This window comes from Eptesicus fuscus, chromosome 8 (assembly GCF_027574615.1).
Source record: "Eptesicus fuscus isolate TK198812 chromosome 8, DD_ASM_mEF_20220401, whole genome shotgun sequence".
Taxonomy (NCBI): Eukaryota; Metazoa; Chordata; class Mammalia; order Chiroptera; family Vespertilionidae; genus Eptesicus; species Eptesicus fuscus.
The window spans coordinates 64,849,285-64,864,050 of NC_072480.1; the positions used below are offsets into that span (position 1 = coordinate 64,849,285).

The window sequence follows — 14,766 nt, forward strand, 5'->3', positions numbered from 1 at the left end:
GTATATATTAGGGGCTCTTTAACGTCTTTGTCCTGGTCTCCTAACTCTGCTTATTCCCGTTCCCACTCTGTCCTCCAGCGATTGGCAGAGTGAACACATTTGAGCTGCACAGTGGGACCAAGATTTTGGAAATGGCACGGGTGGGATTGGAGAGAGCCGCGTGATTGGCAGCAGTCGCGGCTGCCCGATTGGCTCCCTTTCAGACCCTTGGCCCAGCGGGAATCCGCCCCGCTGCTCGCGGCCGCCTTAGCTTTCGCTTCGCGCGCCCCCCCCTCCTCCCCTGGAGCCCTGCATCCCCACCTCCCCGGGGATGTCCAAGTTGCACTTGCAGAAAGTTTGCGCTGGGCCTGCGCGCGCAACGCTCCGCGTTTCCCAGACGCTCCTTGCGGAGAGCGTGCGCCGGCACGCGGCCGGAGGGCGAGTGGTGGCTGAGTGCTGGGGACCCCCGCGGGGGACAAAAGGCGGAGGTGCGGGGGGGTGGGGGGGGGACTTCAAACCCTCCGCCTCACTGCACGCAGAGCCCCTTCCAACATCCACACACTTCCTCCTCCCTTGGAAGAGCCCTAGGCGACGCCGAAGGAAGAGGGTGATTAGCTGTTTGCCCATCATCGTGCTTGCAGAGACGATGCTAGAAACTTGTTTGGGAGGGACCCCAATCTGCCGAACGCTCACGTAGGGCTCACACACAGGAGACGGAATGAGGAAGGGTATTAAAATCCTACTGGTTGCAAAACAATCTGAGCAGTTTGGCTCCGCTCAACACCAAGTGAAGTCAAAATACATCTTTCCCAAAAGGAAACGTTTCACCTCGACTTTTTAGCTCGTGGAGTCCTTTTTAATATGCTTCAAAGGAATTGGCTCGAAATGGAATCTCACTGCTCATCGGTTCTGGATCTGCCACTTCCAATTAGATCTGGGGGGCGGAGGAGGCGGGACATTGGGCAGCGATTTTTAACTTTTGCCTCTGGGAGATACAGTGGCAGGGCAGGCCAACAGCATCTCTCCAGAAGGAAGCTACTAAGTAAATAATATCCTTTAAGCAGAATCTCTCCTTCCAGTGCAGAATGTACTCCACATGTGTGCCTCAGTTTCTTTGAAAGGACCATGAATTAGAATTGATCCAAGAAAACAAGCAATTATTTTTAAATCAAGCAATGTCTTCGTTATATATTTACTAATTGAATAGCCTTTTACCTTGCTATCAATTGTCTAATAATTGATAGCTGAACTAGCAAGAGAGATGTTTTATTTTAAAACCATAAAAACTGGCTTTTTAAAAAAAGTGAAACCCATTATCTTTCAAGCGATTTGCCATCAAAGTAGTTTTAAAAGGGTTTCTGCATCACTTTTCAAGGGGGGGGGAGAATTATTGCATCCCCCAAACTTTAGGGTTCTTACTGCCCAGTGTACCACTTCAGCTTTTAAAAATAAAGCTATTAAAATTGTGTGATGTTCCAAGATGCTCAAAATTTAAAGTCAGAGGTTTTAATTTTGTTGCCCTGCATAACATTATTTGAAAAAATTTGATAAATGATTTTTTTCTTTTGGGATACAATAAAACGTTATTAGTTTAATTCATTTTCAGCCCACACATAAATAGACTGCACAAAGCCATCCTCCAGGAGATGGCCCTGGAAAGAGGTAAGACATATTTTCAAAAGCCCTGATTCAATAGCCCCATTTACATTGATGTGAACAATGTTTAACAGGAAACTTCCCTGTGAGCCCAGGAAATGTCATTTCTCTTTTACAAAACTTACAGCCAAACAAATAAAATACAATCAAATTTCAAATGTCTTGCTTTTCTTTAATTTTCGATGACATTCAAATATGGGGGAATAAAAAAGGTATGAGTGCAAACACAACAAAAAATTTTAAAAATAAACAACAGTGACAAAATCCACATCTGTATTTGGAGAGGACAAGATCTCCTACAATTTCGTTTTAAAGACTCAAAACCACCTCAAGCCATCCAGGCAAGGGTGGAGCAAGGACTGTGCCCTCTCTATGGATGGTTTATCGGGAAAGCATCATGTTTGAGATTGTCACCACTGTCCTCATTATCTCTCAGAACATTTCAAGTGAGTTCCCTTTATTTGAATTCCTTGGCAGTGAGCGTCAATACTTCCATAATGGCAGCTTTACGTTCAATTCTGCAGGTTATAAGTAAAAACAAAGCAAAAAGAATGCATAAAGAAGAAAATAACCACAACATAACCTTTAATATGGACTGTTGAGCATTTTTATTGTGCAATAAAATGAGTACCTCCACCCCCTTCAAAATAGCTTTTCCTCAAAATTATAACTGCTTTGTTTTATTGAATTGCTGAAATTTAATGGTTTAATGAGTGAAGGCATGAAGGAAAGGCTGTAAAAATGTGAATAATGGTGCAGCAGAGCCCTGTGGAATCTGGAACCCGCCTCCTTGTACAACTCTTGTTAAACACAGCATGATATGTATCTGTCATCGATTTAATATGTCTTAATTCAAATATAGTTCCCTGATCAATTTCTTTTTATGGAAGCCTTAAAAAAGAAAAGACTTTCTTAGGAAATAATAGAGGTTTGGGTGGCGATTGGAAAGAGGGATATTTACACAGTGCGTTTAATGAATATTTGCAAATTTATGACTAAACCCAGACCCTAAAAAGATAATTGACTCAGGTAAATCGACTTGAAATGCTAATTCCTAAAAGGAAGAACTGGGAACAAAATTCAGTCAACACCAATAAGGCGCCAATAAACTGCCTGCCAATTAAACCTGAGAATAGGCCCAGCTAGACGGTTCTCAGGAAGGCTCCCAGTGAATTTCCGGGATTGCCTTTCTTTATAAAAGAGCTTTTTATTTTGTAGACGCGCTTTTTGTTATTATGATGACCCGCCTAACCCCAGGTGCGCTGTTTCTTTTTAAAGCCTTTTGGGAGCCAAATCAAACCCCCTTAACATCCCAGTAACTGTGTCATACTTCCTAAATAAACACCAACAATTTCCAGGGCGTTGGAGAACATAATACTAGTTGAAAGGCTTGGGGGGTGGTTCTGCGGATTTAGCCCCATATTCCCTCAGTGGCGCCGGTAGTCATGGCCGATCCTCAAAACTCATGCCCTTGTCTGCGCTTTTGCAGCGGACGGAGGTGCTTGTGTGGGAGCAGCTACGTGGCAAGACATGGAAATGCCCTTTCTGGGGTCAACAGGTACTCCTGGGGAGCACTGATTTCCAGACTTCACTGTGGCACCCCCGAACCCCACCCTACTCGCAGCCCCGAACAAAGGCGCGAGGAGGCCGAGGGGTAAAAGTAAAACACCGAGCTGGCCCGGAACCACACTGCGCTCAGCTGCCCGGAGGCAACAGGACCGGGTCCCTGGAGGTGCCCAGGCTGGCGCGGAGGGCTTCCCGCTGCGCAGAGTTGGGTCTGCGGCTCCCCGGTGCCCTCCGTTCGTCACTGAACGCAGAGTTTATTAATTGTGTGGGCAATTAATAAACTCTAAGGGAAGTGAACGGGACATTTCCTGGCTTTTGAGCCTTTGTGTGATTGTTTCTGCAGGCGGGCGAGGGGGTAAGCCAGGGACGGTGAGGCAGACCCGGAAGGAGCAGGAGGACCCACCTAGCTGGCTGCCTTTTATTGCCCTTGCAATTGCTTTGCTGCTCGCCAGTCCGGCAGTGGTTTCCGCGGGAGCTGCCTCCTTGCTGAAGGGCTGGGTGCCTGGCGAAACTGGAGCGCCTAGTGCCGTTTGGGCTGCGCCAGAGGCGGGTTCAAGGGCGAACGCGGTATCCCGAGTTACCCAAGGGATTAAGGGACTTTGAAGCGCAGCCCAAAGGCGGCAGTGGGTGCTCCACTGGGAGGAGAGTTACTAGCAGACACTGAGAAAACGGGAGACACACTCGAGAACTCTTTAAGCCGAGGTGAGATGGGCAAAGGGACCCACAGAGCTGCATTTTATTGAGCTTTATCAGGGCCGGAAGTGACAAAGACTTTGGGGTTCAAGGGCTTTTTCCAAGCGAGGCTCGCTAGGCATCTAGGCAGTGAGTGTCCCGCTGCCCGCCCCACCTGCACTCGGCACGGACCCGATCCCTACGCTCCCACCCGCCCTCACCGCTGGCGCCCTGACGGGTGGGAACCGAGACCCGCCCCGGGGGCCCTGAGGGCTCTGAGCTCCGCAGCCCTCGGAGCGCCTCTAGGAGGGTTCCTCTCTTTTCCTCCCTTCTGAGCTCGCGCTGGGTCCTCGGGCTTCACGGATACTCGTGGAGCTAAGAATAACCCAAATGTGCTTTTTTTGCTAAAGTTTATGACCCCGGTCACTTTTACCTGGGCTTAACGAGGATTTTTTTTTTTTTTTTTTTTTACCAGAAGATTGGAACTGTATAGCTGTGATTGGGATTTGTTTGTTGTTTTGGATAGTCAAGAATTGGACACACCCCATGTCCACCTGACTTCAGTGGTTAAAAGCCCTTGAAAATGAGGGCTCTCTCTACTTCCCCACTATTAAAACAAAAATAAACGCGGTAAAATTGGCCTGTCGTCAAATATTCTCATTTGGTTATCAATCACTTTTACCCTCAAAGATGGAAGTAGTTGGGAGACTGGCCTTTGACCCACATTTCACCATTAGGATTGGTAAATTCTTGGGAAGTGCCTCATTGTTGTGCTTTAAAATATGCTTATAAGGTCAAAACAGGAACCACAAAACTCCCTTATGTGTTCACAGGTCATATAACTACCCAGTATTATTATTTGTATTGGCTTCAAGATGTGTTCTTCTTCCCTTCATTCTTTATCCTGAAGGATGTTTTTGGATGGGGGACAAAGGAGGAGCAGAGGTGGTGTGGTATGTTTTTGTTGTTTTTTTTTAATCTCAAATTTTGTGGGGAGCCTCCACACACACATTTCGCACCGCTCCCAATATCTATACTTCAATATTTGAAGAAGCTGTTGAGAAAAATCAAATAGTGACACGTTGACGGATTTACTTGTGTAAGCAATATGGTTGACATATGGCATCGTTATTTATGAATGACAGCATAAATTGTATTACAAAGTCTATTGCAATAATACTGCAGTTTATTGGAAAGCTGCTTGCCTGTCACCAGTATTCAACCTCCCTGGATGTAGTCCGCCTGGGAGCCCAAAGGATAACGGTCCTCGAAATAATTAAACACGTTCGTGTAAGCGAATGCCTCCTGTTTTTCGGTTTGTTTTTGTTTTGTTTTGCAGCAGTAGAAACACTCCCGTCAGGAAAGAGGAGACAAAGTAAGGACAACCAGTTTTCTTCCTTTTGCAAAACCACAACCACTGTGACAGAGAAATGGTGGTGTCTATTATTCTCCGAGTCCCTAATGACAAATACACAAACATTTGCGTCCCAATCACTCAACTGCTGGTGAGCACATATTTTATAGAGAGACTTTTTATAAGCCCAGTTACAGAATAGTAAATTTTAACTATAGGCAGAAGAGAAGTTCTTTTCGCAGACAGGAGAGGGCCTTATCCTATGATACCTCCCCATCTCTACTCCACCTCTCCCTTCTAAAAAAAAAAAAAAAAATGGCATTTAAAAGTTACAACGTTGGCTGAGATTTTCACGATTTCCCTTTCTTTTATATTACACTTCCCTAAAGCTCTGACAAAGAACTTTTGTTCTATGTGGCTTTTACTGAGGGGGGCTCCCCCACCACACATGTGGTCCTTCATGGGTCAGGGGTCGCCCGGCCCAGGAGTGGCTGAGAGGGCTGAATCAAAGGTGACCTGCAACTTAATATCCTGTTGATGATCTTGTTGAATTTATGAGTCTGTGATACAGAGGATGGTGCTGAAATCCTGTTGTGGGGGGTAGCGGGGGTGGCTTGGGGGTCTGGTGTATATAGACATCTGATTCTACATTTGTTCCTCCCATCTCTTTCCCCGTATGCATCCCTGTCCTTAGGAGACTATTTAAAACGTTGAATGATCTAGCCACCAAGTGTTTCTGCTTTCCAGTTTAAAGGCTGGTTGTTTTGTTTGTTTGTTATAGTTGGGTTTGTGGGGTGGGTTTTTTTTTTTTTTTTTGGCTTCTGCTGCCCAGCAAGATGTACCTGTGTGTATGTAGTGTGTACATATGTATTGTTTTTATGTATATGTACACCCAAAATACCCATCATACTACAAACGAACGCAGTCAACCATTCACAGAGGCCCTCAACGGCAATGAGGTGCTCAGTGAATGAGGCCCGGGTGTTTGATGGGATTTTCCGATTTTTTAAGGCACCCGGAACTCTCCGTCGCACTGCCATTCCCTCCATTTGCCCTGACATGTAAGCCAGCCGGGGCGCCCAGGGGCCCGCCAGGCGGGGTCATCCACTGACAGCAAACCCCCCACTCTCTCGCCGGCTTGGCGCAGGCTCCGTGAGATCTTCAAAGAGCAATGTTGGAAAACTTACAAAAAAAGGGGACTTGTTTATCCGACGGAGACAGTTGTGGGCCCCGCGGATCTGACTCCGCCACAGAGGGTCCTTCCAGAAACCTGTTGAAAAAATGAAATCACCCACACGGTGCAGAACGCAGCTTGGCCGCCTTTTCCCCTTTCGGCCAAGGAATCCAAAATCTACTTTTGAGGCAATGGCTGAAAAGCCTTCACAGTCCCTCCCCACCCCCCATCCCCCACCCCCGGCTTTTGCTTTCTTGCGCGCACTCTCTCTTTCCTGCCTGAAAAAAAAGAAAAGAAGAAGAAAAAAAATACTATGTCATGAGGGAAAGGGCTTTGCGGTTTGTAGAGAAATAAAACACTTCTAAGAGGGGACGGCGACGTGACTTTGAACTTGGCTCAGCTCCTCTGTGTCCTGCCGAGAGAGGAGAACTGGAGCGGAGAAAGAATAGCCAGGAGGGCCCAGCCCGCGGGGTCTCCGGCGGGAATTGAGGCGTCTGCACCGCTACCCCGCCGCGCGCGGCCCGCGGGATCCAGCGCCAAAGAGAGCCCGGCCGCCCCCATCCGAAGTGCGGGCTGCAAAAGAGGAATCAAAACGAAAGGAGAGAATGGGGCAAGGAAGAGGGGTACAGAGCAGTGGGGAGGGGGGCGAGAAAGTGGGAAAGGAGGACAACTTCCAGTCTGGTGGCTCGGAAGGAATAAAGGAAGTGAGGGTTTGGGTGTGCAACACTGCTCTTCTCACGACGAGCCTCTAATGAAACGTTTCTTTTGGAAATACTTTCGGAGCAAGCTTTGTCAGCCATTCTCTCCCTCACCCCACAGACATTGATGAGGAAAGTACACAAGGGTGAGAGGCTGTGCAGGGGGCGATTTTTTGACTTAAGGCAGCAGGGCCAGCTTTTCTGGCCGGAGGTGTTTCCCTGTTCCCTCCGCCTCCATCTCAGGCTCCTCTCTGTTTAGGGGAGCAGTTCGGCATCTGCCTTCCCCCCCATCCCTCTTTCTGCAGAGGGTGGTGTGTGGAAAAGAAGAGCATGTCCGCCGTGGAGGGAAGGCGAGCGTCTCCAGCTCCCAGGCAAACTCCTGGGCTTGCAGACTACACGCTGCGGCCTGGCCTCCCCTCTCACTCCTCCCCGCGCGGTGGGGTGGGGATGGGGACAGAGGGGGAGAGAGCGCACAGCGCCCCTAACGACAGGGGCTGCGGGGAGCTGCGACCTTGAGACCCACGAAAGCCGGGAGAGGCTGCCTGGGCCGGGGCTAGAGACCCCAGGCTCTGCTGGCAATAGCGAGCTGGAGTGGTCTTCCCGCGTTTTTGCCGGATTCATTTTCCACATGAAAATGTGAAATGCATGTGGATGATTTTTCTCTTCCTTGAATTTTATTTCAACTCCGAGGAATGGGTAAATAAAAGCAGCTCTCCTCGGACCTTGTGCATTCACACCTTCGCCGCCTCGGGGCTCGCGGTTCCCTCGGAAGCGCCAGCTTTCCCTCGCGGGACAGGAGATGTCTGCCGCGGTCAACCTGGGGCCCGAGGTGGGGTGGGGGTGGCGGGGGGCGGCCAGAGTCCCCAGGGCCGAAGGCCAGAGCGGGCACCTCGAGGGGAGGGGCCTCGCGGCCCCCCCGCCACGGGGGCAGGGGGGTTGCCCACTCCCGGAGGAGTTCTAAAGATCTTCTAGAAGCCCCACCCGCCTGGAGATTTCTCCTCCCGAGGCCCTGCGCCTGACCCGCGGCCGAACCCCAACCTGCGCCTGGCTTGGCCTCGCGCCTCGGGCACCCCCACACTTCCCACCCCACCGTGGCAGCGGCCTGGGCTTCTGGGCATCTGCCCCGAGGGTGTCACTGTCTTTAAACGAATCCCAAACGCGGATGCCCAGCGTTTACTGCTGGAATCGGAGCAGCGGGTGGGGGCCGCGGCCCAGGAGGGGGGCGGTGTCCGGGTGTGTGTGTCCACAGAGTGGGAGGCACGGGCGTGTCTGGCTTTATGTAGGCCCACCACCACCCAGCACCTGTGTTTTCCAGACCACAGAGCACGTTTACAAGATGGGGAGGAGAGGGGCCGGGAGAGTGCCAACCGACCCAGACACCGGCGCCCGGGCCGCTCCTCGCGGCGCGCTGCCGGCGGGACCCGGGGCCTGTCGTGCCCCAGCGCACAGGGCCTCCAGCCCCGCGGCCCGGGGTTAGCCACGTTCTCGAGCCGCCAGGGGGACCGGTTTTCGGTGCCCGTCGGCAGTGAGTGGCTCGGGTCCGCGGGGAGCCGGGGGCCGCTGCGGAAGGGCGCGAGTGCAGGGTGCGGACGGTCCCCTCCTGGCCCGGCCACGCGCCCTGCCGGTCTCCGGGCACTAGGAGCGCCGCGGCCGGCGGGGGCAGGAGCCGCAGCGCCGGGAGAGCACGGGCTCAGCGAGGGAGGCCGGCAGGCCCGGGCGTTCGCTTCTCTCCGCCGCGGCGGGAGCAAAGGGGAGCTCCGAAGGCACGAGGGAGGGGCGGCGGACCCACCGCGGGGCGGGGGCGCAGGATTGACGGGGCCGCGGCGGCCAATGGCGGCGCGGGGAGAGCGGGCGGGGCGGGAGCCGCGGTTAAAGGGGCGGTGTGACCCGGAGGCCCTGCCTGGAGCTGGTGGGAGGGAGGCCGGGAAGGCAGATGCGAGGGTTGGGGGGGGGGGGGGGGGGGCGGGGGGCGGCGGGAGAGGAAAAGGAGGAGACAAAAAGTAAAATAAATAAATAAATAAAAGGCTTCGGCGTCGGTGGCGCCCACGGAAATAAACAGGCGGAGGCGATGGCGAACGGACCCCACCTCAGCTAAAAGCGGGGGGGGGGGGGGGGGACCTGCTTTGGCCTTTTCTCATTTGCTTGGGCCGCGGATTCCGCTCGGTCCTCGCGCTGGCAGCTGTCCGCTTCTGGTCCAGTGCCCCGGGCCAACTGGAGAGAGGGAGCGAACAAGCGCTAGAGATCACTTTTTTTTTTTTTTTTATTGTTATCGTTTTACAGCCCCGACTCCCCCTCCTCCTCTCCCTCTGCCTGCCTTCTCCCCTCCCACAGCCCCCATCTCCTCTCCCCCTCCTCCCCTCCTCCCGCACAACTTAAAGAAAGAGGGAGCCGCGCGGCCGCTTCCTTCCTCGGGGCGAATTCGTGGCTGCCGCAAGTTGACTACGCCGGGCGCAGCCAATGCCAAGCGCGGAGGACGAGGACGGCTAAACCCCGAGGCCCCGGCGCCGAACAATACCGGCCGCGCGCGGGAGGAAGCGGCTGGCCGAGCGCGCCGCGGAGAAGGTGCCCGGCCTCCGCCCGCCGCCCCAGCGCGCCCGGGCGGCGGTCAGGTGGAGCTGCGGGCGCGCCGGGCCCCGGCGGCCAGCTCAGGACCCGCCTGCGTCCTTTTCTCTCCGGTCTGCCTGGCCCGCGCACAGCGTCCGCGCTCGGGCGCCGTGGCCCCGCCGCCACTGTGATTTCATTTTGCGGGTGCCTCTTGGCGTTGCCGCCCCGGGGTTCCGCACGGCGAACGGGAGAGAGAGAGAGTGAGTGTGTGCGTGCGCGCGCGGGTGCGCGCAGAGGTGGGGGCCGCGGCGCTGCGCTCACCCCCCTTCGGCCCCCCTCTCCGTTCAGCTCCCCGCACCTCCCTACTGCTCCCTCCTCCTGCCCGCCCTCCCCTGCCCTGCCTGCCCGCCCGCCCCCGTCGCAGCTCCTTTAATATACTTTGGTTCTCCGCCTGGCTTTGGACTCTTCTCCTCCTCCACCTCCTCCTCCTCCTCCTCCCGCGCCTCCTCTGTGGCTGCCTCCTCCTCCTCTTCGCGCCTTCGCTCGGCTCCGGGCCGCCCGAAGCAGATCCAGGCGGCGGCGGCCGAAGCCGGAACGCGGCTCCCGGGGCTGAAGTCGCCACCGCCACAGCCGCCTCCGCTCGGAGCCGGGCGGCCGCTGGACTCGCTGCGCGCAGAACGGGAGTGGGAGCCTAGAAGGCGAGGGTCTCGCCGGGGTCGGCGAGGCGGGCGGGCGCGCTGGCCATGCTTCTGGACGCGGGGCCGCAGTTCCCGGCCATCGGGGTGGGCAGCTTCGCGCGCCACCATCACCACTCGGCTGCAGCGGCCGCCGCCGCCGCCGCCGAAATGCAAGACCGCGAACTGAGCCTGGCGGCGGCGCAGAACGGGTTCGTGGACTCGGCAGCCGCACACATGGGCGCCTTCAAGCTGAACCCGGGCGCCCACGAGCTGTCCCCGGGCCAGAGCTCGGCGTTCACGTCTCAGGGCCCCGGAGCCTACCCGGGCTCCGCCGCCGCGGCCGCCGCGGCCGCAGCACTCGGGCCCCACGCCGCGCACGTCGGCTCCTACTCCGGGCCGCCCTTCAACTCCACCCGGGACTTCCTGTTTCGCAGCCGCGGCTTCGGGGACTCGGCGCCGGGCGGCGGGCAGCACGGGCTGTTCGGGCCAGGAGCCGGGGGCCTGCACCACGCGCACTCGGACGCGCAGGGCCACCTCCTCTTCCCCGGCCTCCCTGAGCAGCACGGGCCGCACGGTTCACAGAATGTGCTCAACGGGCAGATGCGCCTCGGGCTGCCGGGCGAAGTGTTCGGGCGATCCGAGCAGTACCGCCAGGTGGCCAGCCCGCGGACTGACCCCTACTCGGCGGCACAGCTCCACAACCAGTATGGCCCCATGAATATGAACATGGGTATGAACATGGCAGCGGCCGCGGCCCACCACCACCACCACCACCACCACCCCGGTGCCTTTTTCCGCTACATGCGGCAGCAGTGCATCAAGCAGGAGCTCATCTGCAAGTGGATCGACCCCGAGCAGCTGAGCAACCCCAAGAAGAGCTGCAACAAAACTTTCAGCACCATGCACGAGCTGGTGACCCACGTCTCGGTGGAGCACGTCGGCGGCCCGGAGCAGAGCAACCACGTCTGCTTCTGGGAGGAGTGTCCGCGCGAGGGCAAGCCCTTCAAGGCGAAATACAAACTGGTCAACCACATCCGCGTGCACACGGGCGAGAAGCCCTTCCCCTGCCCCTTTCCGGGCTGCGGCAAGGTCTTCGCGCGCTCCGAGAACCTCAAGATCCACAAAAGGACCCACACAGGTAACTGCGGTCCGGAGCAGGGACGGGACGCGGAGGTGGGAAGAGCGGCTGTGGTTGATTTGCTGAAGGGAAACGCACCGGCCGCCAGCCTTGACTCTGGGACGGGAGGTGTGTGTTTGTGTGTGTGTGTGTGTGCGCGCAAGAGAGCCGGCGGCTTGTTTTGGTTGGAAAACGAAAGAATATTACGGGGCTGGGTTTTTTTTCCATGTGTGGAAATTGAGTTTTAAATAACCAGTGTCACATCAAACGGACGCTTTGGGTGATGCAATCGGCTTCACCCGGTTCATAATGGCTCAGCCCGGTTAATAATTTCCGTTCTAAACGGAGCGCACAAAATAAAACCGCTCTCCCACTCCGTGCCTGGGAACGGAGCCTAGAGCGGACTTGCCAGCTTGCCTGAATGTGCTTTTCTGCTTCGGGTGGGTCTGTTTGAGTGGCTTGTGTGTTTCGCACTTATTTTTTTACCCGCGGTCCAAAACGTCCTCACAGGACTGGTTCCCACTAAATGAGTCTGGTGTGAGCCCAAGCGGTGAAGCATCTCTTCGTTGGTAAAGCCCATCTCAGGGTTGGTCTCGAGGCTCTTACGGCGAGATCGTAGTAGTTCGGGACATTCTCTAATGGGCACCAGAGGGCTTAAGATTCCACACTTGGACCTTACAACCCGGGGAGCGAGCGCCCGCGGCAGCGCGGCCCGAGGAGCAGTCGCGTGACAGGAGAGAGCCGCAAAAGAACGCGCCTCTCGCCTCACAGATAATTCATCCGTGACCAGCCAAAACCGTGCCAGACGATTTCCTAAAAGAAAGCCAAATGTTTTAGCAACTTCCCCCGTCAATATTTACTCCGAAGTGGGGATGCGCCAGCGGCCTATTGTTCTCTTCCGGGAAGGGAGGGAGGCGAGGTGCGAGACAAGCGCTTAACAAGGTTTAAAATTTGAGAAATTTATTTGCATGAAACGCTTGCTTTCGGGTCCTGTGTCTGAGCGGATGTCTTTAAAAAACAATTTAGGTGCTAATGGAATTTAACGTTAAATGGCCCCCTTTCCAAGTGGAACAATGTTAGTCCTCACACCTCTAAATGACTCCAAGCGTTTGGAATTCTGGCAACAGGATGCAGGGGCCGCCAGAAAATTAACAGGAAGGTTTTTGAAAGCCTTTGCTAATGCCCCCACCCCCACTGCCCAGCCGGTGCCTCTGCAATCTCGAGATGCTGCCTTATCTCTCATATTTACATTTTCCCCAAACTTATTTAAAAAAAAAAAAAAAAAAAGCTGGGGCCGAGACTAGAATTATGGTTAATTTAATTTGCAGAATTTTGGATGGAGAATACTGGCTCAGCCACTGTGCACAGCCCGTCCCCCAAACAACACACAGCAACTCCAAATCTAATTGCCTACTGGCCCCAGAGAGAAACCGACAGCAGCCCTGCAGTCTGTGTGATTTTCATAATGCCCCAAATATTTTGTCATAATAACAGCTTCTCCATGGCCAGACTAACTTGTCGGGAGCTACAAATCCAAGAAGCTCGATTGAAAGGCGGCGCTACCCCAAGTTAAACATTTGAGGCCACGGGCGTCAGCCTGAAAGAAAAGTAAAATATGAAATAAATGAGCAGGACCGTTAGGTAGAAAGGGTTATTAATTTCATCTTAGTTCTGCCACGGAGGGGGACCCATCTGTTTCAGGGACCCTTCTTCCCTCCTGGCAGAGGCCTTGCCCCCTCCAGGGTGGGTGGGAGTCCCCCAAGGGGCCTGGGTGTCCACAGCAAGTGCCCGTGTTTGCCTTCCACAGGCGAGAAGCCGTTCCAGTGTGAGTTTGAGGGCTGCGACCGGCGCTTCGCCAACAGCAGTGACAGGAAGAAGCACATGCACGTCCACACCTCCGATAAGCCCTATCTGTGCAAGATGTGCGACAAGTCCTACACGCACCCCAGCTCTCTGCGGAAGCACATGAAGGTACCACCGGGGCGGCGGGCACAAGGGCACAGCGGCCGGCTGCACCGCCGGCTCCCAGCCAGCCTGAACCACCTCAGCCGGCCTGGGAAGGCATGGGTTCCCCAGGGCCAGGGCGACAGGGGGTCTTTCTGGGGTGCTCCTCCGGGGGCCTGGCCCCACAGCAGCTGCACTCACACCCAGTCCCCTCTGGTCTCCCCTCCCGGCTTTTGTCTTGCAGGTCCATGAGTCCTCCCCGCAGGGCTCTGAGTCCTCCCCGGCCGCCAGTTCGGGCTATGAGTCGTCCACGCCCCCAGGGCTGGTGTCCCCCAGTGCCGAGCCCCAGAGCAGCTCCAACCTCTCCCCCGCGGCGGCTGCGGCTGCTGCGGCGGCGGCAGCGGCGGCGGCGGCGGTGTCCGCCGTGCATCGGAGCGGAGGCTCGGGCAGCGGCGGCGCAGGCGGCGGCGGCTCTGGCGGAGGCAGCAGCGGGGGCGGCGGCGCGGGCGGTGGGGGCGGCGGCGGCTCTGGCGGGGGCAGCGGGACAGCCGGGGGCCACAGTGGTCTGTCCTCCAACTTCAATGAATGGTACGTGTGAGGGGCCGGGGTCTCTCTCCCTCTCCCAGTCCCCGCCCCGGCGCAGCCGCCCTCCACCACCAAGGGCATCCTGTGATTGTGATGTTAAAATTACGAATCTGATTTTTATGATGACAAAAATGATTTTACCAGCAGAAGGATTTTTCAAAGTTGTTTTTTTTTATTATTGTTATTATTAAATAACCTAGGCATGAAAAGCAAAAATATCCCTAACGGAGTCTCTGAAGCTGAAAATATAAAATAAGGAATAAAAAATTAAAAAAAAATAAAAACCCATAAAAATATTGAACCAAACCCCCTCTCCTTCCCTCATGCCCGCTTTCCTTCTCACCGCACTCCCAGTCTTCTGGCAAACTGTACATAGCGGACTCCTTCCTTCTCCGAGGTGGTTTTAATGGCTTCTTGGTGTATAGAAGTTTGTCCATTTGTAATGCTCTGGATTGCGTTCCTCCCTGCCTTTTCTCCCCTTCCCCAACGTGATGGGCCTTTTCTTTTCTCTTTTTTAGTTTACTCAGTTTCTTTTTTAAGTAACGTGGAAGAAAATGGTTTCTTTTGTATTGTGGTATTGAATATTGTGTTCCTTTTATGAGGCAACTTGATTGTAAACTTCATGCAACTATAGACTGGAAAAAAAATGAGCCGTGCCAAAGTCTCCCTTCTGTTTCTTCAACATACTGACCCACACAGCACACACATACACACCACCAACGCTTGTGAATGTATTTTTCTGTTAGCTGGGTTTACATGTGATGTTTTAGTGCTTTTGCGAGTTCAATTTGTTAGTTCCT

At 54.7% G+C, this 14,766-nt stretch overlaps 1 protein-coding gene across 1 annotated transcript; it reads left to right on the forward strand.

The window, feature by feature from the left end:
- The first annotated feature begins 10,386 nt into the window (after positions 1-10,386).
- On the forward strand, positions 10,387-13,979 carry ZIC2 (Zic family member 2). Its single transcript, XM_054720254.1, has 3 exons — positions 10,387-11,458; positions 13,245-13,408; positions 13,626-13,979. Exons 1-3 carry the CDS (start codon positions 10,387-10,389, stop codon positions 13,977-13,979), a joined length of 1,590 nt encoding a protein of 529 aa, XP_054576229.1.
- Positions 13,980-14,766: the final 787 nt, after the last annotated feature.